Below are 25969 nucleotides of genomic sequence, written 5' to 3'. Positions count from 1 at the left end.
TAAAGGAGAGATCTTCAAGATGGGAGAGGGATCTATGTATGGCCCCTAGATATCATTTGCCACAAATCTTAAATTCATAATACTGATCTGGAAATGCAACCAGATAGCATTTTGAAGTGTCATTTTAGTTTACTGGCAAATCAAAACCACAGTGAGATATCGTCTCACACCTGTCAGCATAGCTATTATCAAAAAGACAGGAGAAAACAGGTGTTGGTGAGGATGTGGAGGAAAGGGAACTCTTGTACACTGTTTGTGGGAAGGTGAACTGGTATAGCCATTATGGAAACAGTATGAAGTTTCCTCAAGGAATGAAAAACAGAACTACCATGTTCACTGCAGTAATATTCACAATAGCCTAGGTATGGAAATAAACTAAATTTCCTTCAATGGATGAATGGATAAGGAAAATGTGGGGGGTGTGTATGAGAAAGACGGATAAAGAGGAGACAAGTGGATAATTAGGGTTAAAATACATGTTTGGCCTTTTTATTATGTGACATTTGTTGTAACCGAAGAGACCAGAGGTTTCTAATCAAGCGTCACAGGCTACCTACAGGATCTTGATGATGCCACTTTTTTCCAACATCTGCAGGAAGTTTGGAAAGAGTAGTTAAAGCCTATTAAGAAAACACATTTGGAAAAGAAAAAAAAAAAGAAAACACATTTGGGTAGCTTTATAGTTCTTAGACCTCTATTTTCCTCCCAATTTTGATCTGAATGGGAAACAGTCATTTTCATTGAAGACATCAAACTTCTTTTTAGAACTAAGAATCTGATTTCCATATATGTCTCCAATAAGCAATTCAAGAGTAAATATAGTAATGCAACTTCAATGTAAAGAATCACTGATTTTTTTGTTTCATTTTTTGGCCATTATAAACCACGTTTAATGTCACTGAGTCAACTTAACAGACCCATGTAAATTATGGCTTGTTAGAGATGTTAAAAACATATTAAAACATTTTCAAGCTTAACAAGTACATATTTTTCTCTCAAAGTCTCCCACATAAGTGACTAAAACACAAACACACACAATATCTTCAGATCTACATGCGGAATTTTCAAAACAAATGGATTTTTCAGCCACCAACATTTAACTATTTAAAATCAAGGATTTTCCTGAGCATTTCTCACAGTTGAATCTATTAAGCAATTATGGGTCCCTGTCACTGAGTAAAAGTAGCCTGAATTTCCTACACTAATAGTTTGCAATTATTATTCTGATTTTTATTCATTCTAATTTTTGCAGAGTGCAAAAATTCCTGGGGCTCAGTTTATTTACAGACTAAACCATGCAGTAGATCTACATGTGTACTTGGCTCAGCTAAAACCACGGTATGTCAAATGGACACAATTGTTCCAAGTTTTAAACTATTTTGAGCTTCTGATTTTAACATATAACATTAAACAAAACAAAACAAAACAAAACTTGGCATCATGAGAGCATTAATTAGAATTTCCAAGCCCCAGAAATAAAAATCAACAAAGAAACTAGCTAACTATATCTGTGAAGATCAGCTGGGACATATTTCATAGGAAACAGATCAAAGTTTCATACAAAAATGCTACCTCTGTCAAAGCCTCTGGAGATCAAGAAATCCAAGGGGTTAGGTAAGCGAAATAAACAGCTTTTATCAGCTTAGTGTTTGGAATAAACTGACACCGATGAAGAGACTACCTGAAGAGATTCACCCAAGAGGGCAGAAACGACACACCTTCACCTGCGTGCTCAGTGCCACAAAGCAGGAGCTCAGTACATGCTGGGTGCTCTACGCACCCAGACCCCAGGAGCAGAGGCCTCCTGCACTAACAAGGAATCCAAGAAAGGATCATTTGGGAAGGTTAAGACCATAGTTCCTGTCTAGTTTCAAACAAGCATGTGTTCACCAGCAGAGGTGATTAAAACGGATCCCGTCCAGTGGTAAATTAGGCTGGTAAGTAAAATGGTAGCACTTCCGTCACCCAGAGGAAAGTAAGGGTGACTTCAGAGATGTCCTTCTAAGGTTGATGACTCATGACCAACTGGCAGACCATATGCTGGCAAATGGGAGCATGAAAAAGGGGAAAAGAGACAGACCTTAATGCATCCTTTGAAGCCAGGGGAAAAATGCAAGCAACCCAACCGTATAAAATTCCCAACTACTAAGCTTCTCAAAGCCAGGCCTTGTCCATGATCTGTTGGTAGTGGTCCACAGGAGGTAAGTACAGAAGCTGAGATAAGCATTTAGAAGGAACAGTTTAATTTAATTATTATATCTGCTGAATCTAATAATAAAAAAAATCCATTCTTAGATTTTTATGTATCTTTGTTCTTTTCCATCTCACTTTTCTAGTGACTGGTTCTCACTGTGTAAGTACTGATCCAGAATGAACTGGAAACTAGGAAAACAAAGGGTCCTTTACCAGGGATGAAGCACTGCGCTAGAACACCCAAAATAAAGTTTTGTATGGACAGGATGCAGATGATGCTTGCAAGAATATTGATTTACCTGCAATCATCTCTTCAATTACTTGAACATTAAGATTTTTCAGAAGCAGGTAATTTTGCCCATGTGTGATACACTAAGCTCCTCTGATTAACATCTGAATTAATCTAGAGATACTTGAATTGCAGGCCAGTGAGATACCATGTAATCAAAACTTTCCAAAGAACTGAGATGTTAATTAACATGTTTCCCTTGAGCTCTGTGGTCATACACATCGGAGATGTATGCTCAATCCCACGCCTCCCCCTGGGAAGGTGTAATACACGTTAGCGTATTAAGGTTGCGGGGCAAGCCCGCAGGTCAGAAAAGTGTTTATGCCGATGCGACACTTATTTAACTACATGTTAACACCTTGTTCAGGAAACACAATTTGGGAAATGTTGAAATAGACAAAAGACTCCAGATTAGCAATCAAAAACCTGTCTTGAATGCCACTCGCTAGCTGTTTCTTGTCTTCATTTGTAAAGGGGTCATGCACCCCCCTCACCGTGCTGGTGAGCACAGCATCAGTGAGGTGGTGATGGAAAACCACTCCATATGGCAAATAATCAGCTCCTCGAGGACAGGGACCTGTCCCATCCTGCTGCCCAACACATGCAAAGCTGCTCTCTAGGGAGTGGTCCAGGTCATCACCTCACCTGCTCCCCCCATGCCCAGGATGGCTAATTTCAGTGGTCATTTTCTGGGCCAGTCCCTGGGGATTCTTTGTCTTTGGAAGCCTCCCGTCTCTGGTCCTTTCCCTGGTGTGGTGTGTGTGCCAGGAACCTGCTGCCCTTCCTGGGAAATGCAGACAGCCCCGGAGTAGAGCCAGGAGCAGACCCTACCCCTGGCAAAAGCCCCAGCTGGTGAACACTCTCCCTGGGCCTCAGCCTCTGTGCAGAGACACTGCCCCAAGACACTGTGGGGTGCTGGCCACGCAGGGCTAAGGTGTTCAGGTTCTCACGTCCACCGCCATCCTCCCACCCTAAACCACCTGCTCCCTTCCCCCACATCCCTGCATGGGACGCAGTGGCGACCCACCCAGACCAATACTACATTCATGTCAGTGGGAGAACAATCTAAACTCAAATAATACCCCAACCCCGAAAGAGAAAGCAACATAACAAAGAAATCATGTCAGGGCTTGAAAGCATCTCTTTCCCACCTAATACTATAATCCAGCTCCTATTCAACCTCTGGCTCCCCATTTCAACAATCAATAGCAATACACTCTCCCTCGAACTATTATTTTTCACTTCTATGGCTCCTCTGTTGACTTCAAAGGCAGCACCCAGAATCTGAGAGTCAGCTACCAGGTCATGTGGTCAGCGAAATGTAGGACAAGGAACTGGTTTCCGTACACATTCTTCCAACCACCAAACCACGAGGTCTTTGTTAAGGTCAAAATTATCATGAAACATTATTTACCCAGTACACAATGAACCCGGTGCGGCAGCTGTTACAAACACGAGCCACAACTTAAAAGAATAAAAAAATAAAAAGATAAGAGGGCATTTGGTCTACTCACTGTTCACGTAAACACTAAACGTCATGGAAGAACTGACATCAGAATTGGACACGAGAAACGTGTAGGTGCCTCCTTCGGTCCCTTTTAATCTGGTGAGATGAAGTTCACTTACGTATCTGCAAAGAAAGGACACCTCATCAGTCACCTGGGGACGGCCTGCCTTGGAGGGTGTGTCTTTGTCAGTTTCTACCTGGAAACACATGCCCGTTTTGGAAAAATATGCCCCACTTAACTCAGTAATTGCAAGAACCACGTTAAAAAATGCAAACACACACACATACACACATATTTCACTGGCGACCAGCGCCTAGCGTGTGAGAATAGAGTGAAGCAAGGTTTCTCAGCATAAAGGCAACCTCACGGACACGGCAGCCTCTCCCTCTTCCTGTGCTGTCCCCACGGCCGCATCCTTCCCCGCCCTGGTCCTCTGTTCAACCTCCCTCTCACCAGTGTCCTGAACTCGCCTGCCCTGCTTTACTGGCACTCGCCTGGCAAAACCCCAGACTGCCCATCGTCTACATGTAGGTGTCTCCACACAGACACTTCAGGGCCACACAGCAAGGTCAATACCACTGCCCTCACCTTCCTTCTTGCAACACCACCATCTCCTGGTTTTCCTCCTACCCCGGTACTTCTTCCAAGTATCCTTTGCAACATTTGCTATTCAAGCTTCTGTTTGACACCAGGGCCACCAGAGACAGCAGCGTAGACTGAGCACACAGTCCAACCATCGGGGGAGTTACCGACGTGGGCTCCAGTGTGGAGGGAGCACCCTGGCCAGCTCTCGGCCCACACAACAGACTTGACTCACACGGTGGCTTGTCCGGCCTCCCCTCTCACACTGCACACGCTCCCTGGGCAATCCACGCTCCCTTGAACTACTGGCTGTCCACTCACAACTTTCACAACCTGCCCTCTAGTCCAGCCCTGTCTGACCTATGTGTCCTTGCTCTACAGAGCTATTTTCATGCCCCTCAGTGCAGGGTGCCCCTGGGACCAGACCACGTTCACCCACATCCTTTCTTTCCTCTTTTCCCCTCCCCAGCCAGCTCCTCCACTCCCTGCCAGGTCTCTCGCTCCTTTAATGAAGCCCTTGCCTGGGACCCTGTCTCTCAGGCTCTGCTTCTAGGGAACCTGACTTAGGGTCTGTCCTACATGAATATCTCTACTCAGGATCCCACAGTCAACCCCAGATTCAACAAACCCCAAGCTGAGTCCATTGTCTTGGCCCCTCCCCACTCAGCTAGTATCGCCTCTCACCATCCAGTGTGCCTGCCATAACCAGACTCCTGAGAGCATCTTCCACTCCTCCTGCCTCTCCCCCACCCCTTCAATCACCAAGTCCTTTAAGAAGGAAGTCTGGACACCTCCCAATCCATTCTCTTCCACCAGCCCTTAGACCTTGGCCCAGGACAGCATCCTCTGTCACCCACATTCTGACAACAGCCAAGAGCTCCTGACTAGAAGAAAATGCCAGCTCTACCTAGGCACACACCGCTCACTAGCCTTTGGCTCTTGGACAAATTACTCATCTGAGTCTCCGATTCCTCTTCTGAGAAATGAGGAAAGTCAGAGTGCCTCCTCATAGGGTTTGTGGAGACTAAAATTGTTGAGTTAATACATGGAAGGGACTTAGAACAGGAAAAGGCACAGACAGCTTCCATGAGGTGTCACTACTGCTGTTTCCATTATACATGTTCTGGGGATCAAATGAGAGGTTTGATGTAAGAGCAACTTGGGTTCACTGCCCGGCCCAAAGGTACTTAATGAGGCTTAGTTTCCCTACAGTTTAAAAAAAATGATTAAAGGCACGAACATTCCTCTTTCTCTGAAGAGAATTATTTAACGTGTCCCCCCGTCTATGCCAGTCACTGCTTTAAACATTCTAGGAGAGAACTTTATCCTCCAGTTTACAAATGAGAACACTGAGGCATGGGCTTCTCTGTGCGCTCCAAACACACAAGAGAATGAAATGAAGAAGGCTCAGAAAGTAGCCGCATACTTCCTTCTGTCCCAGCTGTCCTCTCACACACTGATGGGTCACAGAAACAGGATCCGGAGAGTCAGGGGGGCGGGCGGAAGCGTGTAAGCCCCAGCGCTAAGCCCTCTTCTCACCTGATGTTACTTTCGTTCTCAGACTTGGGATAATCTTCCCACTTATCCGTGAAGGTTCTGTTCATATACACCCACTGTCGGTGTTCAGGCTTGGGATATGCCTCGTACTCAACAACCAGATCCACATTCTCTCCATCGTTGACAAATACGGTTGTGTTCATCGTAGGGAAGATATTAATGAATCCTTTATCTAGTCACAGCAGAATGAAATACAAAGAAACTGTTACCCACAAAATCCCGGCACACAACACAACTTCATCTTTGGATTATAAACGTAACTCACTGATGTCCAGTATTCATTAGCAATGACAAATAAGAATTTTAAGTAGCCATTTTACATTTTGTTTTGCTCTTGGAGTCTCGTGGTCATAAAGTGAGAAAGGACGCAAACTGGAGATGTTTATTCTCCCATCTCTGTCTCTTAAGCAACTCTGTTAAAGATCTCTCATCATCTTATAAGTCTTCTGGAACTACCAGTCATGATGTTTATTAGGTTAAACAGTATCTGAACTAAATAGTTTCTAGCCCATACTCAGACCCAGTGTAGTTGTACATGTGATAAGGAGATGTCATAAATCCAGAAGACTGCCCCAATGTTCCATAAACATGTTGAAAGAATGTCATTTAGTATTTGAAAAAAAACAAACTTAGGTCTTCTTATTGCATCATATACCACAGATGAACCAAGGACAGCATTTTAACAATCAAACCATTCTTTTACCTAAACGACTGAACTGACTTCTATCAAACTTCTACAAAGGGGATAGTTTTCTAGGCCTTTAAGAAGCAACAGCAGAAAAAAAAAAGAAATCATATAAAAGATAAACCTGAATACATGGACATTTTAAGATGTCTATATGGTAAAACGAATTAAGGTAATAGAAAAAAGAGGACATGAAAATATAGAAGGAAAAATAAACTAGTAACTTAAATAAAGCATCCCTTTCACATATTAAAAACAGCAAAACTTCAATAAAGCTGTTAAAAAATAATGTATATCCATTCTATGGGAAAATAGCAAAACTAATTTGAAATAAACTGAATAATTTTGCAAGTGTAGTAAAAGAAGCACACCGGTCACACTCTGCAAATTGGCACAACTCTTTTAGAAAGCATTTAGCAATAAAGAATTTTTAAAAATGATCTATTTTTCAATTTAATTTGGAGAACTCTTAGTGAGATAGCTACATGCAGAAAGAACCACTATTTGCACTAGTTATAACCATTTTTAAAATGAGAAAATAGGGAACTGGTTAAATAAATAAAGCAGCCCTGAGAAACGTTATATATATAATAATAATAATAATAATAATAATAATAATAATAATAATAATAATAATAATAATAATAATAAAAATAAAATAAAAGCTTGGAAAAGACTATAATAAAATAATTGTCAATATTATATTTATAGTCTCCATTTATGGAATGCCTGCTATGTGCCAAGAACTGCCCTGAGTACTTTAACATACATTTTATTTAATAATTATAGCAAATATTCACTGTTACAACAATACGGAAAGAAACCGCTTGTGACCCATAATTTATAGATGAAAAAAATCAAGTCCTGGAAAGCCATATAGCTGGCTACCCAAGGCTGGCCTCTTCTCCCTGCAGCACACCTGGAGTCTCCATACACTTTAAGTGAGAAAGAGAGAGAAAATGAAATTATATGTATAATTAAACCCCTGTTGCATGTAAAAATATAAACAATATGCCAAAACCTAAAAATGGTTATATCAAGTCAGCAGAATTATGGAAGAGTTTTAATCTTATTCTTCTATTTATTCTTCAAAATTTGAAAGTTAATTATAAAATTTTAAATTGCCCTTATCTTTGGCACTACTTGGCTAAATATAATTATATCCCACATGAGGTTCTCATTAGACTATTTACTGTCCTTTAGTTTCCTACAGATTCAGAATAAAAAATGGAGTCCAACTGCCCTTTGTATCGATGGAAGAAATATTTTTCAGGTGAAAATAAAACATCATCCAAATGAAATCAAGGATGGAAATCACCCCCTTTTCTAATATCTGAATCATAAATGGTACCCCCTCCTCCGCCATTCTTTAAGCTAATTTAGGTTAATTTCGAGGAAATAAATATTTTGTCTGAATGCTACATTAAATGTTCAGGTACTCAAGGTCATAAAGTCAAAGATACTACAGAATGCAAAATATTCAAATATTACAGGCAACAACATTTGCACTCAGTTCTCTCACAATCACGTATATGTAAAAAATACTTAAGTTCCTCCAGAGTTTATCTGTAGTCTAGTTTGCTCAACATAGTTTTATGTCCTATAATAGAACACAGTCTCAAATTCATGAAGTATAAGAATTACTAGAATCAAAGAGCCCCACCCGAGTTGTTATAACATAAAAAATGATTTCTTCAAGTAAGTGTGCATTAAGAAATTGGTGATACATTAACATTTAATCAAGTGCTAACACTATGCCAGGCACATCTATAAAAGCCATTGCCTTTCTCCTTTCTGCAGCTTTGGGAGTTAGAGGCTGTGCTTCTCAGAAGAGAAAATTAAAGTGAGATGCATTCAAAAGTTAAACAGCATGCAAACTACGATATACTAAAATACATAAACAACAAGGCCCTGCTATATATAGTACAGGGAACTAGATTCAATACCTTATAATAACCTATAGTGAAAAAGTATCTATATGTGTGTGTGTGTATATAGATATAAAACTGAATCACCACACTGTATACCGGAAACTACCACAACATTGTAAATTGACTACACTTCAATAAAAAATTTAAAAAAAAAAAAGCTAAGTGGCAGAGCCCCAGCTCAAAACCAGGTCGGGGCCATCCCGAAGCCCCGTGCTCTGCACCACTCCATCTCATGTCCAAATCCTATTTCCAGCCCCTAAAGAAATTAGTTTTCTCTTTGTCTCTTCCTGTCCTTGTTCCACTCCAACGCGCTCCCGAAACAGCATAAAACCAGATTCAGGTTTCACAGTCCCAAGTCTTTCCAGTTATACAGTTATATTGTTGGAAATTGATGAATGGATTTTAAAAATCTGATTACATACAACAATATGCTCAAAACATCCTTACTAATTGCTTTCTGGAGCTGAAGCTGATATATCAACATGCTCCCTAATCAACTTAGCAAATTAGCACTTATGAAGTTTAATATTTTAAAAGCATAGCCTTTTATTCAAATTAATAAATGGTTCACAACCATGCTTAGGGACAGAGCAATACTCTTTCTCTGGGCTGGCTTTATAATTGCAAGTGAAGTGTCTCTTCCACATTCAGTCTGGTGAGATACTTTCCATTAAAACATGGGCAGAAATGCCAAAATCATAGGCGATTACTGTGGGAGAAATCACAGACCTCTAACATTGCTGCATAAATTATTGAAGAAATACGGGGGAAAGGAGAGAACTGAACACAAATATCATTTCATTTTATCATTGCTCATGATGAAGAATTTCACCACCCTAACAAGTACTTAAAAGTCAAGAGCTGAGAATTTGGTTGCATTAAAAAGACAAGAAAATAGATTAAATGCCAACAATATTCAAAAGACAAGAGGATAAATGAAGTAATTTTTAAATTATTGTTATTTTCAGTAAATCAAAAACATCATGTACTTCACTATAGTCTGCTCTCATTAGGTAGATATTTAGTAGAGATTAGGTAGAGATTTCTGGAGCAGGGAAGACTAAACCCAGCGTGTATGCCAGAGATGATGGACGGAGTTAGGGCACAGGTTACCAGGTTTCCATTTATGCTCTGTAGAACCAATGACCTGTGCTCAGTGGGCTGCCTTCCTGAAGATTTATGCTACAAGCCCATAAGGTTGGAGGACAGGGTGAGGTCAGGGGTGTTCTGAGGAGGAAAAGCCCAATTCAGCCCTTTCTACTACAAAGGCACTAGCACCCACGAGCGGTAAAATGATAAACCAAAAGGCTGAGGAGCCTCATGAAATGACTCGGGGAAATACTTTCAGCTCTAAGCATATGCACTCCTCCAAAGGGAGCATCTGCATCCATTTCCAAACTCAAGCCATTCAGCAAGGACTAAAATTTTGGGGAAAGCTCAACCTACATTTCAATTGTTGGGGGGGAATCGGGGAAGCAGCAAATGACACGTTCAAACAACTTCAGTTACAGCTTTCCACTTCCCTCCGTGAAACTGGCAGAATCTGCCTTTGTGCTCTCGCCGGAAGAGGCTACAACAATCATTTTCTTTCATGTGTTCATTCATTCATTTATTCATTCAGTGATAATAAAATATCTAAGAATCTGTTCAACATTCCATTAACAGAGAAAGGAAACTATCTAGTAATTTCTTCATTCACTACTGCCAGTAATTTATACATTCCCAGAGATATTTACCTACTACTTCTAAGGTTGTTGTGACATTAGCTGATCCAAAAGTATTATTGGCATAACACATGAACACTCCAGAATCGTTAACTCTCGCTGAGCTGACAGTCAGTCTTTCCTGACGTAGAAAATTGAAGTCACCCTGATGCCAGCTATTCCGCTTCACCTGTGCTTTAGTCTGTGGGTTTCAGAAGGGAAGGAAAAAAAAAAATCAAAGATTACCATAAAATTTATATTCAGGATCTTTCCCAGATAAATTAAAAATAGCAGCAATTAACTTTTCCATATTAGCATTCATTATACACCACTTAAGAAAGAATAATAAAACATCATGACAAGTCTGTCTTTGGAACACTTCATATTACAGGATTATATTGAAAGATAGTCATTATTAATGATTGGAAAAAAACATGAAAATTCATTTCTTCATAACCATAGCATACATAATTCCAAATTCTCTGCAGTGCTAAATATTTTTTAACGGTAACAAACTTTAGAAGTTCCTACATAGGAAATATTACAGAATACTGATATTTTACAAATCAGCATACTAAATATATCCTTATCTTCGTACAGCACATTAATACTTCCTATTATATATATATTTTTCTATGCTATATCCCAGTGCTTGAAAGAAAACATATCACTAATAACAATCGTGCTATTTTATTAGCATTTATATTATTTTCATGAATGAAAATAGAATTACAATGTTTAAGTCTAACTTGAGAATTCACCCTATAGTTCTTACCCAGCAGGACTCTGGCAACTATTAAAGGAAGTTTCAAAGTATGTGAGACATGAGACCAAAGCCCAATTTTAAGCATAAGCTTAAAATTTTAAGCATAAGAAAAATGGTTGTAAATTTACTCTTGTGATCTCACCATCCCCCTGGTAATATTTATCTGTAGATAAAGCATGGAGAGATTCCTTGTATGGAAAACATCATGGGGAAAAACCATAGTATAAACTATAACCACCCTGTGAAGAGATTGAAGGGAGTAGCGGAGAGTGTTCTGCATCTTCCAAATTTTCTGTAACATGAATAAATTCCTACTACAATTGAAAAAAAAAAAAAAGCAACTGAAAAAAGAAAGTAAACAGGAGTTGATACTGACATGGACCAAGATCAAGGGTGATTCACTGGCCAGGCTTTGGTGAAGCTATTAGCATCAGACCGTTCTGACAGTACTGTAAATCAGAGCAATCCTTCTAGAAAGCAACTTGGAGGCATGTTCATACCCCGGATCAACTCTAGCACATTTATCTCAAGGAAATAACTCAACAGAAAACAAAAGCTCCAAGATATTTACTGCAGTGAAAAATTGGAGATCACCTAAATATATACCAGGTATCAATACTATGAATCTATGAAAATAAGAAAAATGCTTATTTTATGCAAAAAGCACAAAATGAGTATACCTTAAAACTACAACCAGGTGATAATACAAATGCATGAGGACAGAGAGAAAAGAAATATGAAAAAAAAATGGGCAATCCAGCACTTACAAGACGAAACACATGACTACTGAGAACTTGAAAGTAATTTGCAGTAAGTACAAATTGAGTTGTGTTGTAAATATACAATATGTTCCAGATTTTGAACACTTCACATGGAAAAAAAAGTATAAATATCCCATTAATAATTTTATGTTAGTTACAAGATAAAATATTTTGGATATACTGGATTTCATAAAAGACATTAAAATCAATTTTACTTTTTTGCTACTCTCTCATGTATCTACTAGAAAACTTTAAATTACATAGGAGGCTCACATTATATTTCTATTGCACAGTTGCTGCTATGTACAATGGTGGGATTTTTATCTATTCTGTTTTTCTCATGTTATTATATTTTTGGAAAAGTTTTTACACTAAAATAAGCACACATAAAATGCCAAAGTTGAATGTTTTGAAATAAAAAGAAGAGAAACCTGCTTTGTTAACTGACTGTGAGATCTTGGCCAAGTCAAAGATGCCACTTGTCTCAGCTTCTGTTTCCAAAAGGGAATGAGAGAACAAAGGTCGTTAAAGGCCTTTGGAGTTTGGAGCACTATGTCGACTTAAAGACATTCCCTTCTAAGAAAGTCTCCTAATAATTGGCAGAAATCTGACATTTTGCTGCCTAAGAGCAATTGTTAGGAAGAAGAGAAGGGCAAAGAGACATTTTTCTCTGGCTTCTTCCAGTCCACCACGTCACAGACTTCTCCTCTGCAAAGGCAGTGACAATGGACAGGCCACATACTGTGTTCTAGATTCACAGTCTCTTCCTTGTAGTCCCTGCACGAGCCCAGGAGGCCCTGTTTAAGGAGTTAAAGAGGACAATGAACACTTCGGTGCCCAGAGGAATAGTTTGGTCATAATTGATACAATATCAACACCTAAACCCAAAGGCCATAATTTAAGATCCTGTCAAAGATCATAATTAAAAGCAAGTAAAAACATGAGGGTTTTCTTAGAAGTATTAGAAAAGCTAACCAAGATTCACAGTATTGAATAAACTCCAAGACTCTCTTTAATGTTTTAAAACAAACAATTGCAAAAATTCTACAATAGTCATTTTACCCTAAACTTCACTGTGAGTTAAACTTATTCTAAATGATCCAAATCAAATGCTACGGATTTTTAAAATAATTTCATAGTGCTATCACAGTGCTACGTATTCCAAATTAAGCCAAAGGATACCAATAAAAGATTTATGGATGAACCCTGGCATGCAGCCATGAGCCCCATCTGCAAGTCACACGTTACATATTGTTTGCCCGTGATTTGGTTTTCCTTAACCCTTGGAGGTGCACGCTGGGATTTCCCCAGAGCTCCCAACACTAAAGCCTTATCTACCAGCGCCAGTGGATTAATTGGGAATGGCACGCAGGGCTCCTGGGAAAATGATTCAGAACAAAACTGCCTGGGGCAATTTAATTCCTTGGCTCAAAAAGGCTGATTTTCAAGTTACACGGAGACTCAGATACACACACACAGTTTAAATTGTTCTCTCATCTGAAATCAAGGATCATAGAAAGGCAATTAACATGGGATTGTGTTCTATCAGGATAGTCAAAATTCCATATATAAGCTATGGTTTTTATTAAGTTATATGATGCAAAACTAGAACTTGTTTCTCTGAGCCACTGGTTCCATTCTCCTAGCCAATGGCAGGCTTCACTGAGCAAGGTTATCATCCATCACAGGTCTGCACCAATTCCATCGTAATGCTTTGCTTTATGCTAATCACCATGGTTACTTGTTTAGCCAAGGATTCTCTAAACAGGCATGAAAATGCCAATGTTGAATACGGAGCATGAAGAGGAAGAAGATGAAGAGGAGAAGAAAAAGATAGTATATTTCCAACGTAACACATATGTGTACAAAAGAAAAACTACCATGAGAACAAATTAATGAGATGGCCAAGATTATTCAAACAAAAATTTATTGAAAACTCTGTCAATAAGAATCTCAAAGCAAAATATTAGGGAAATTGGACATTTTAAAGGCTTGTTACTAATATGAGTATTCAGGGGAGAGGAGAAACTTCAAATGTAACCGGCTAAAATTTATTTAAGATATGCCTAACATGGTATCTGACATATAGCAGACATTCAATATGCATTTGTCAAAAGAATGATAACCAAAACATGTCCAAATGTTTCAGGTTAAAGATTACCATTTTATTAATAGCAACTAAAACAAATAGAAAACCATTAGCAACCTGATCTCAGGTAACCAGGCGCAAAGGAGGAAATCAGATCCATACAAAAAGAAATCCATCTCTGAAGTGGATAGGCCACTTTGTGGGGGAGGGAAGAGCATCCTGGTTAATATCTGAGACCATTTGTTTTTATAGATGGAAGGAAAAAAATCGGCAACTGTTCCCAATATTTTAAATAATCTAGCCTGAATAGCTTTAAAAATCAAGATATTTATACAGTTAACCATTACTTTAAAAAAAATCATTCAGAGAAACAGCATAAAGTAATAATGAGTCTGAAGTTTCTCATTTTCTCAAAAGAAATTTACAAAATGACATTTCTTTGTTACTAGTAATGGATGTACACATCTACATATGGTGCTAGAAAAGGGGGAAATAACGCATCTCAACACACTCCCAGACGGTTCCACCTCTGACAGACACACCAGCTGAGCCATCCCCAGACAATTAATAGTCTCTTTTAAACAGAAACCTTCAAAGCTCCCACCTACAGAGAATGGTATGTTGAGAAAAATGGAAGAAGCCATTCACTCACCTGGCTGTTTTCCCTTATCCACATGGAGTCCACAGAACTAGACACATCTTTTATCAAGCACGTCACTGTGAATTCCTCCCCTTCCCTGAGAAGAAAGCTTGCTTTGGACACAGACACAAGTGGTACAGTTCTGATGGCTAAAAGAAAACACACAAAACACAGCCCTCAAATAACTGGTTGTACGATAGCATGACATCTAAAAATTTTTTTTTTACTTTATTACATTGGCGGCTTGGGATAATTAATTAGGTTTGTTTATTTATTTAGTGGAGGTACTAGGGATTGAACCCAGCACCTCGAACATGCTAAGCACGCACTCTACCCCTGAGCTCTCCCCTCTCCCCTAGCATGACATTTTAACTTACCATTTTTCCTCAGCTGTCCACAGCTCACTTAGTGGTCTTTTAAATAAGACATAAGGTAGGGTACTAACCGATCTGTATTACATGAATATCTGAAGGAATCAGCAATTAAATTATGCATCCCTCAAGTAAACTCACTCCCATCGAGTGACAAAGATAGCAATGTTGCTCTGAGATTACAACGCCCCTGAACAATGCTGTTTTGAAACAGACAGAAGCCCTGGCATAGTGAGGCAGCCTTCATCTTCACCTCACATGACCTTGATGGTTTCCTGAGGATGTGACCTACAACTAATTATATTCTTTTAGCCAAACAGGCATTTTCCCCAGGCACTGTAAAAAAATAGTATCTTACTCGTTTCTTAAAATCACAGGTTTTAAATCATCAAACTTTCCTTAATTCCAGTGAGCATCCTTTTTCAAAATCCTTAATCACTCAATCACTAAATGCCGACTGGTATTGAATTAGATGATCTCTGAAATACAAAAAAATCTAGGTATCTTCCAGCTACCAAAATATTCTACATAATGCTGCATTAGTAACAATGTCCATCGTCAGCTGGTACTTTCCTCCTTAGATTATGAATAGTTTGACAAGGCATTAAAATTAAATAGCTGAAGAGGCAGTCAATTCATAGATCAATAGTAAATCAAGGAGTGAAAATCTGTACGCTCATCTTTTTAAACAGTGTAACTAAGGCTTTCCAAAGAGTTTCTCCTGGAAGCAATTATAAAACTTCGGGATGTCCTGATGTCAGTAGGTTTGACGACTGACCGCAGGACAGTCTAAATACTCATCCATGGTAGACACACGCAGCCGAAGGTGGTCATGGACCAGTCACGTGGGACTGAGACTGTGAAATAAAGAATTCATAAGCAGCTGGCGTTATTTTGAAGCTAGGGGAACTACTCAGAGCAGCTGCGTGATCAACATACTAAGATGGACCACTGACAAGAAAGAAGACTTCTTTTAGATCAAAGGATGCTCCGACTCCCGGAGGAAAGGAGGCACGGGCCCGTACCTGCCCGGACTTTGAGGGTGAATTTCTGCGACAGCACGGACTTGCCCCCTTGGTTCGCGGAGCAGTGCAGACAAAGCCGGTGATACTCGCGCTTCACGTTTCTGATGGTGATGCCAGCCTTGGGGTCAGCGACAAACGTCAGGTCCTTGGGAAGAGGTTTCCCCTCGCACCCGGTCAGGGAGTAATGGGTCACCTCCGGGTCCGTCAGAGGACAGCGGACCAGCGTGTCGCTGTCCTCTTTCCCGTACAAGGGCAGGAAGACGAGGAAAAGCTTCTCGGGATCTACAGCATAACCAACAATGAGTGGTTGAAATGGCTGGTCACAGACACCGAAAACACACAGATCTAAAGCAGTGCCCCTCCTAACAACAATCCCTAGTGACCCCAGTGGCTGCCGGCTTTATTCCTTGCAAGCAAAAGTAGAATTTACCCTACTCATATTCACAAGTAAGAGCTAACATTAAGGAAACGTTTGCCAGGTGTCAGGCACTAAACTTGGACCGTGACACACTTGACCTCATTTAATTCTCAAAACACCCCTGTGTGGTGGACACTATCATCATCATCATTTTATAGGTGAAGAAACTAAGGTCTCAAAAACAGCAACTCTCCTCACGTGAGATGGCCCAGAAATGTCTGGCTGGAACTCAAAACCGGGTCTGATTAATGTTTTTACTTTTATTTTTTAGTGGAAGTACTGGGGATTGACCCCAGGACCTTGCACATGCTAAGCACGCACTCTACCACTGCGCTATATCCTCCCCCAAAACCGGGTCTGATTGATACCACAATTTGAGCTCTTAAAACTCCGAGAATATTTTATCATCATAGTTCCTTTTTTTCTAAGACAGGTAACACTCCAAGGAACGTGGGCAAGGAAGAACAGGCCAGCCTGGTGACACCTCACAGCTGGGGAGAGGTGTTCTCCTCTGACCCCTCCGCGTGGGCTGCTTTCCAGAGTTCCCAGTCCCCAGGATCATTCAGCTTCTGAGAAGATTCTAGAAAACTATCGAGAGGCCAACCAGTACACATAACGTGTGGGCCTCACTCTATTCATAGTCCTTGAAAGATGTTTAAATAGAACTTCTGGAAATCAAATAAATTCCTATGCACAAGTGTAAGTGAGCAGAACCCTATGGGGCCTTCCCGGGGCAGGTCCCTCCCCCATATCCTCTGCTGTGGCTCCTCTCTGAAGTACTCATATAATAGTATTTCCCACATATTTCCTGAGTTTTTCAGATGTTAAAAACCACCATCAAAGGGAAGAAACGAACTACTTGATGATCATGAGCACGTGGCCCCCAGACTTCTAGCAACCAGGGGTTGATGGTGTTGACCGCCCTGTTACCTCAACATCAACACATCAGAGAATCGTGCACGAGCTGATCACATACCTGCGACCCTCCTCCCTCACCTGGCCTTTACATATGCTTTGCTGAAACCCTTCAGGGAGTCTGGGGTTTTCTTGGGCAGAGTTTTCTTGGGCATGGGCCACCCCATCCTCCTTGCTTGGCCCTACAATAAACCTTTCTCTGCTCCAAACTCTGATGCCTCCGTTTGTTTGGCCTCATGGTGCATCAGGCACATAAACTTGCATTCAGTAACACAAGGGGACCTTATGAGTTTCAAGCCAACTGGGACCTCACATAAGCAAATACAAACCTCATTCCATAGGTAAAATATGCTGCCACCTCTACTGTGTAAAGATAATACAGATACATCATTGGGCCAACAGATTACACATAAAATGTTTTTTAATTGTCCATTTCAACACCCATGGAAATTGGGTGTTCCAGAGAAATCAATGTCATAATCAAAATATACTTCTCGTTTAATTCTGACCAATTTTGAAAGAGTTCTCCAAAATGAATTATGCACCTCCCAGCCTCACTAATTTATTCTGCAAATAAATTATCTCATAATGGTTGAGCTATGGTTCGAGGCTACAATTAGTTAGTTTTCCATCTACTCTTTCTCAGTCAGTTGAGTCTGGGTCCGACAACAAAGCCCTGATTTCCTTCATTGCTGTAAGATAAATTACTGAATGCTCCAAACATCGTAATCCAGTAATAATTAAGTAGAGTTCTGAGTTACTGACGGTGACTTTCCCTATAAAGAAAATCTGTGAGCTCTGGTGATCCTGACTTGGCTAATGCGATCGTTTCCCCATTTTTCCAGATGTCTGCCCATCCTATTAATAATAAGCAGGATACTTCATTACCACCTGGAAATTACAGAGTACCTTTCTTGAATGTCAAAGAACAAACATAGTTGGCTTGACAATCAGGGACCCAGACCCAGAGGCTAGTTGTGGCTCATTAACCTGTATTTCTTTTCAGCGACCCACCCAGGGAAGAGTAATCAATAAACTAAAGAGAGGCCGAGTCCATTTCAACCTTCTTTATAGCAAATATGACAATCAATTTTATTCACCCTTGATTAACCTTGATGGAGCCAGAATTTGCACAATTCTGTCTCCCTAACAACAATTACATAAGGAAGACAGAGCAGGTGATCATGTCCAAATGCTGCAGTGAGGAACTGTGACTCTTGAGGGCGCTCTGACCAACAATCTAGGATAAATGCATTTGGTCTTCTTCTGCAATGCCATGGATGAGGCTGCAATGATGACCCCAGTCCAGGTACAAGTCCAGGGCTGGAACTGAAACGCTTTTCTCCTCCTATAACCTGGGGATGTCTCTTCAGCCCTGAGTACTTCACTTTTTACATCAACAAAAAGATACTCCTCCCCCACCCCTCCCCTGACTCGCCAGGAAACCTCCTCCTGGCAAGGATATTAACAGCACAAACACCGATGAATCACTGAATTCTTCACAGGAAATGAGGTACAGAAATCCAACGATCAAATTTTCCTTTTGTTTCTAAGAGGTCACAATGTTTTAAATGAATGAACTGCCTTCTATTAAGAACCCAGGAAGGACATGGGGTACTTAGCTGACTGAGTTATTTTTTCTGGAATTTACTCCCTAAAAGTGGGTCAATTCTTTTGAAGTGTTGGTCTGTTTAGGCCTTCAGAGGCCTTGAGTTCCCTGAAGTGTTTTTACTAAGTGGGAGTATCTGGAATCTGAAGGCATTAAAATGCCGCTTTCCCAGAGGGCCTAATTTATTCTCAGGGTTTACTCACAGCACCAGGACAAATGGGCTAACCATACTGTAATCTCATTAGGAAGAGTCGCACAGCCTTGCAGACCTTCGGCTGGAGTCGTACCCAAAGTCGCTATGTATCAAAAGATCGGGGAAACTAACAAAGATTTTGCTTGACGCCCTCTAGGCCCCGCCAGTAACATTTTATCTATGATTCAGCCATATGTTCATATGTCACCCATAATTAGGGACAGGACAGAAAGTTCTCCAAGCAGATCATCACAGAAAGCCAAGCATTTACCTCTCACAAACACATAGGTGGAAGTGCTTAAGCCGCCTTTGTTGGTGCACGTGTAATTGCCCGTATTTGTGGCCTCTGCTTTCTCCATGATCCATTCCGCATGTCTATTCTCACTCAGCTGACCCAGGGTCTCAAAAGTCCATTTGACAAATCCTGGGTCTGTGCATAACAGCCTAATCTCGTCGCCAACACTGACGATTAACTCTGATTTTGCTGGATGGATGGATGGTGGAGACAGTTCCCCATGGACTCACAGATGGTTGAGACAAGCCTGCCAAGAAAAACGAAAATCGTGTTGAACATGATCTTTTTCTCTGGCGGAATAAAGCCTTTCTTCCAATATTGATTTCCATCTTCTGTGTCCTCGACAATAAAAATAGGACAAAGCTGCCCAGCTATTTATGGTGACAAGAGTTCTGTTTAAAGTTTCTTATGTTCATCTAGAAAATTAAGTTATTTTCTGCAACCCTCAATTAATCCTGAGGGTCACATTTGGTATGCAGGCCAAGATGTGCTGATGCCACGGCCTTCTCTGGGTTAAACACACATTGGGGTCAAGTTTCCACTCTGAACATGGGCCATGGCGATGATACTGACATGCCGACACCCAGCTTAGAAATAACAAAAACAAAATCTCACACTCTTATAAAAGATGACTGGCCCGTCACTCTTTTGGCAAAATATACATGACCGTGACATAGCTTGGCTTTTTCTTAAAGCTCTGTGAATTCAGTTATGTCTATGCAATCCTCCTTATATGGTGATGTTCAACAAAAGGAGATCTATGAGTTTCAAACAACAAAATGAAAATCTTATTTTAGTGATCAGGCCACATTCCCTAGCATACACTGGGTTGCAGCCTAATCATCCTAGTGTCTAGAGTGGTTTCCTACATAAGAAACTAATTTAAAGATGCAAACCTGAGACTCTGAATATGAAACCTGAGCCTTAGAAAAATTCACTGCAGCTCGTTCATTCATTCATGCATACACGCATGCATCTGTTGCACGAAGGCAAGTATCTGTTCATCCATCACTTGTGATCTGCAAAAGCATTGTGGTAGGTGCTAGGGAAGAATCCAAGTAAGTGGGACACACAGTCCTTACACACCAAAGCACTTAGAGTAAGTACACAGTGTTCAACGTCAGAATTTGGAGACATAGATACAAGATTTAGCTTTAGGCTAAAGAAGACGTAAGAGGTGGGCTGGACCTTCACAATATCAGACAAGGCAAAAGAGAAGACAGACGCGTACATAGGTATAGACCATAAACACACTCGTGCACAATGAGATACCAGAGGTCAGCTAGATTCAAGGCAATCAGTGAAAAGCTCTGGTCCCCACGTAAGCAGAAGCCACAGAATCCACAGTAGGGATTTGAGACTACAGAGGAAGACATGACGTACTGTCAGAGAGAGGGCACTTTCATGGTGATAGGTTACAGGGCCACGAAAAACACACAAGGTTGACTCACATATGACCTGGGTGAGGGGGGCTGGGGCACCAGGATAACAGAGCTTCCTGAGGGGGCTTTCAATCACTTCTGCAGGATCATAAGGGGAAAGGTTCATGTACCTGAGACTTGTGCCCCCTCCACACATACAAAGTGGGAGATACGAAGTGACGTGGGTTCTGAAGGAGGAGTAAAAGCCATCCAAGCCAGGTGGAGGAAGGGGTGGTGGGAGGCAGAGGCAGCAGGAGAAGCCATACCAGGAGCCTCTCAAGTTCAGGAAGGCGGGGATGGGGAGACAGAGGCATGGTCAGAACAGGACTGGGACGGGAGAGGCAAGAGACCTGCTCCCAGGCGCTACCTGTCAGGTTCTCACCTGACAACTTGAAATTCAGGTGGTGGAAGAGGAGAAACTTTTAACCTGTGAAGTTAAAAGATAGTATCAAATAATCAAAGGAAAGCGTTTGTGGAAAAAAGAGGAACACAATGAGTATCGATCTTGGAGAGCTCTTCCAGCTGAGAAGGTGTAGCAAAGAGTCAAGAGAGATTTTTTAAAAATGAAACCACCGGAAAGGAAGGGGAGAGGCTAAGAGGTAAGGAAGGCAACACAGCAGAAGGTTTCAAAGACAAGGCGGATGGGTCCCTGGGCAGATGCTGAGCAAGATCAAAGGGCAGGAACACAAGTCCCCAGGTTTGGTTAGAGAGACACCACAGGAAATCCAGTTTCAGTTGAGTGGGAATTTCTGTTGGCGTCAAGGTTAAAGGCTGCGAGTGTAGACCTCTCCTTGGAGAGCTGCAGCAGGAGAAAGCACAGAAATAGATCTGTAGTCAAACAAGGTTAAAAGTCAAAAAAAAAAAAAAAAAAATAGGAGGCCTGTTGACATCTAAAGGTAGGTTAAACAGAATCCGTGGAGAGGTACAGACCAAAGGGGCTCCGAGAAGGGTTCCTGCCCCTGAAGGTGTGTATAAGTGATCAGTCTCAAGTCCAGTTTGTTGTCCAGACAAACATTTCATTTGGGCACCTTTCAGCCATGGTATCAATTGTAGCTCCGTGATGTCACGCCAAGTCCACCCCCAGATCAGAAGATGCTCAGCAGCCCTGATTTACAGACGATTAACAATGAGGTCAGTTATAATAGTCAAATGTTACTAAGCACCAACAACATGAGAAGTGCTACATATGAGACTGTGCCCGCTAGGCCCAGCTTCTAAAAGGAGGAGCCAGAATATGGAAACAACATGGCTGGGATCATTCTTAAAGGCATACAAAGTATTAAGTAATGAAATTGGGCACAGTGGTAAATGGAGATGCTATTATTTCAATAACTTATCCGCTTTAAAAAAAAAAGGAGTTGTTCCATGTCAATACGAGCGATGCTAATAGTTAATTCTATCCAAAAATTCTCAAAGAATTTATATTGCAATATATTTCAATCAATTCAATCTTCTCAAGAGTGGATCTTAAGGGCAATGTAGCTACTACAATCTGGTTAAATAAATTACAATCTGGTTGAATAAATATTACTAACTTCTAGAGACCTGCCACCCCAATGTAGGCAAGGCCTAGCTGTGTGACCTAAGGCAGGCCACTTGACCTCTCTGTGCCCAAGTTTCCACATTTGGAAAATGATGATAGATCCCCATGACTCATTTCACAGAGTTCTTATGGGAATCAAATGCGATAAATACGTGAAAGAAGCTTAACACAGGACTGGGCAGTTTATAATAAAAGCTAGCTATTACAGTTAAGCAGTAAAGCATCTTAGATAAGAATGTGGCTCTTGAGATAGGACTGTCTGGATCTGCATCCCAGCTCTGCCACTTAACTAAGTGTGTAGCCCTTAGGCAAGTTACTAACCAACTCAGCCTCGGTTTCCTCATCTGTAAAGTAGGGACAGTAACAGCACCTATTTCATAAGGCAGTTATGTCAAGTACTCAGAACTGTGCTCAAGCACACAGTAAACACAGTAAGTACAAGACACAATTACTCTAAAAACAGAATCTCTTATCTTCCCTCCAATCAGTCCTGAGTTACTCACTTCCTATGGATGCAAATGGTTCCATCATTTCCCAAACAGATTTCTGCCTGACTTCTCCCTCCTTGGCAGCAAATCATAGCAATCTTTCCTCAGAGCCTTCGCCACACATCCTCGTGTGACTTTCCACTCCTGCCGCCCCACCCTAGACTAGCCATATAACAATGTCACAGAGAGAACATCCTCTCTAAAAGATCTCCGTGCCTCCAGTCTCTGCACACGCCCCTCCCAAGTGATCCTCCCTAATAAGCCTCAGATCCATCATTCAAAAGCACCATCTTTTCAACAATCTCACTCCCAGCCTCAAAAACCCGACTGACATCATGTACATTACCAAGCACATTCACAGGATTACTTTCCAGCTGTCTCCTCTGGATCCAACCAGCCTCTCCAATCAGACAGAACCTTAGGTCAAGGATTCTGCAAATATTCTTCACTCCTTACTATGCCCATCTCTCTGCCCGTGTCCCCAGGACACAGCTACTTCACCAATACATCTTGTCGCCACGTGGAAAGCCCAGTCCTCATGGATGTCGTTGCCTAACCACCCTAGGTCATGATTACCTGTCCCCACTAAATCCCTCCAACATGCTCAGCCCCATCACCCATTTGGCTTCTACTGATGCACCATGCTGGTCTACATCTAGACCCTACCCCCCTGCTTACTGCAAGGTCTTAGGACCCTCAGAGTAAGGATCATTGTACTCACATAGTCATCAAAAGACTCCCTTCAATCCCTGAACATATAAAAGATTGAAGGAAGGACAGCTTCCTAAACACCCAAGCCCTGAAAGAGATGCCAATAGTCCATTGACCTATCCCCCAAAGAGGACAAATGTCCACTCTGTGGCTCCACTAAAATAAGGAAGGTTTAATTCATCCATTAAAACTACTATGGATACCGCCAAACAAGGCACCTCCAAATTGGAGATCACTAGTTAAGCTTTACTCCTAGAGTTTTAAAAAATAATACATTTTTTAAAATAATCGCCACCAGAAGCGTTCAGGGTTCTATTTTCAAAATAAACTATGTACAAGTTCAACCCTCAAACTCACACTACAAAATGAAATAGAGCTTATATCAAGAGTGGGACTGTAGATATGATTCTTTTTTTCCAAACTCTCTTGAATGTTGTTATAATGTTCTCACAATAAAAAGAAGTCTAGAGATTCATGTTAAAAGATGTATTATGTGTATGTGTGTATGTGTATATATACCTTTATTATAGTTAAAAATCAAGACCAATAAGTTATTCCAACTGAGATTTGAAATTGCTCTGGGATCACACATTTTGAAATACGTCTGGTACATAGCAAGTTCTCAACAAATGTTTGCTGAATTGGGTTTTATCTATATCAGGACCCTCTGCATTAGAAAATGTACTTCCCTTAATTATGTTTGGCTAATAAAAATACTAAGTTATTTTCTGTCCCCTGAACACATGTTAATTAATGAGCACCCCATCACCACCAAAATGATAAAAGGCAAAACCCATCATTCTGGGGACCAAGTGATAGTGAATGATGGCTTGCTCTGGGCTAGGAACTCAAGGACCTATTCAGCAAATATTTCCCATGTATCTTGCTAAGTGCTGAACCCAGGAGACAGTCCTTGCTCTCAAGGAGCATAAACAAGAGAGTAAAGGGGAACTTATGAACAGTTGACAATGCAAGATTTTAACAAGAGCTCAAGATAAATACCAACATATGCTCTGTAACCTCTTTAACTGGTATAAAACTCAACCATACTCAGTTGAAACAGATACTTGTACACCAACATTCATAGCTGCATTATTCGCAATAGCCAAAAGGTGCAAAAGGTGGAAATAACCCAACTGTGCATCAACAGATAAATGGATAAACAAAATGTGGAATAAACATACAACAGAATATTATTCAGTCATAAAAAGGAATGAAATTCTGACATAGGCTACAATAAAATGGATGAACTTTGAAAACATTAAGCTAAGTGAAATAAGCCAGACACAAAAGGATAAATACTGTATGGTTCCACATATATGAAGTACCAAGAAGAGGCAAATCCATGGAGACAGAAAGTAGGATAGAGGCAGAGGTTACCAACGGCTAAGGAGAGGAGGAAATGGAGAGTTACTGTCTAATGGGTACAGGGTTTCTGCTTGGGATGATTTAAAAAAAAAAAAGTCCTAGAAATGGATATGGTGATGATTACACAACATTGTGAATGTACTTAATGGCACTGAATTAGACACTTAAAAATGGTACATTTTAAACTGTGTATATTTTACCACAATTAAAAAAAAACTAAAATTAAAAAAAAAATCAACAATTCTTCAAGGCCCAGGTGTTTTCAGCCACCTCAGCTCTTTCTGTTAGCCCCTCACGTTTATCTTAAATTACATCATTTAAAAATTAGCAGTTATTATTTTTATTTGTTCCACATAGTGGTGTTTGCAGGCATCAACAGCATCTTTCTTCCCAGCTCTCTATTACAGTATACAAAGTAGGCGTTCATAACAGAAGCTCTTTTAATCCTCTGGGCTGAATAACCTAGAAGTTTTAACCACACTGACTATTGGCCAAGAGACCCCGATGCTCAAGGCTACTAGTTCTTCTCCCACACATCTTTGCTTTTCTTCTCACACTATCTGAGTCCTTTGGTTTTATTCTCAAACCTGTTTATGGAAGTTGAACTTGATATTGTATTATAGATAAATTAAGTACAAGTTATGAAAATTGATTAAATGTGAGTGTGTGTATGTGTTGGGGGAGAGCTGTTAATTCTCCGATAACCAAGCAACCCACTTCATAAGTGTAGCTTAGTGGCTCAACCAAAAAAAAGACTATAGGTACTTCCAATTAAATGTGGGTTAAACACTGGAAGATTGGGGGAGGGCCTCCAATTCATTTACACAGGGGGATTCTGCATCCGACTGTCTCAGAAGCACTACGTTTAAGGAAACTGAAATTAAAAATTGCAGACCTTGCGTTGTGGG

General features: G+C 40.6%; 1 protein-coding gene across 1 annotated transcript in view; it reads right to left on the bottom strand.

Moving 5' to 3' along the window:
- The window catches only part of KIT (KIT proto-oncogene, receptor tyrosine kinase), a 77543-nt gene that overhangs the window by 25454 nt on the left and 26120 nt on the right, over positions 1-25969 (bottom strand). The window contains 7 exon segments of the mRNA XM_006177339.3: positions 3997-4112; positions 6112-6301; positions 10482-10650; positions 14717-14853; positions 16101-16382; positions 19507-19750; positions 19752-19777. Of these exon segments, the coding sequence (XP_006177401.2) occupies positions 3997-4112; positions 6112-6301; positions 10482-10650; positions 14717-14853; positions 16101-16382; positions 19507-19750; positions 19752-19777 (1164 nt within the window).

Source organism: Camelus ferus, chromosome 2 (assembly GCF_009834535.1).
Source record: "Camelus ferus isolate YT-003-E chromosome 2, BCGSAC_Cfer_1.0, whole genome shotgun sequence".
NCBI classification, from domain to species: domain Eukaryota; kingdom Metazoa; phylum Chordata; class Mammalia; order Artiodactyla; family Camelidae; genus Camelus; species Camelus ferus.
Note: the sequence above shows the minus strand (reverse complement) of the source record. Positions and strands in the feature narration are given on the sequence as shown.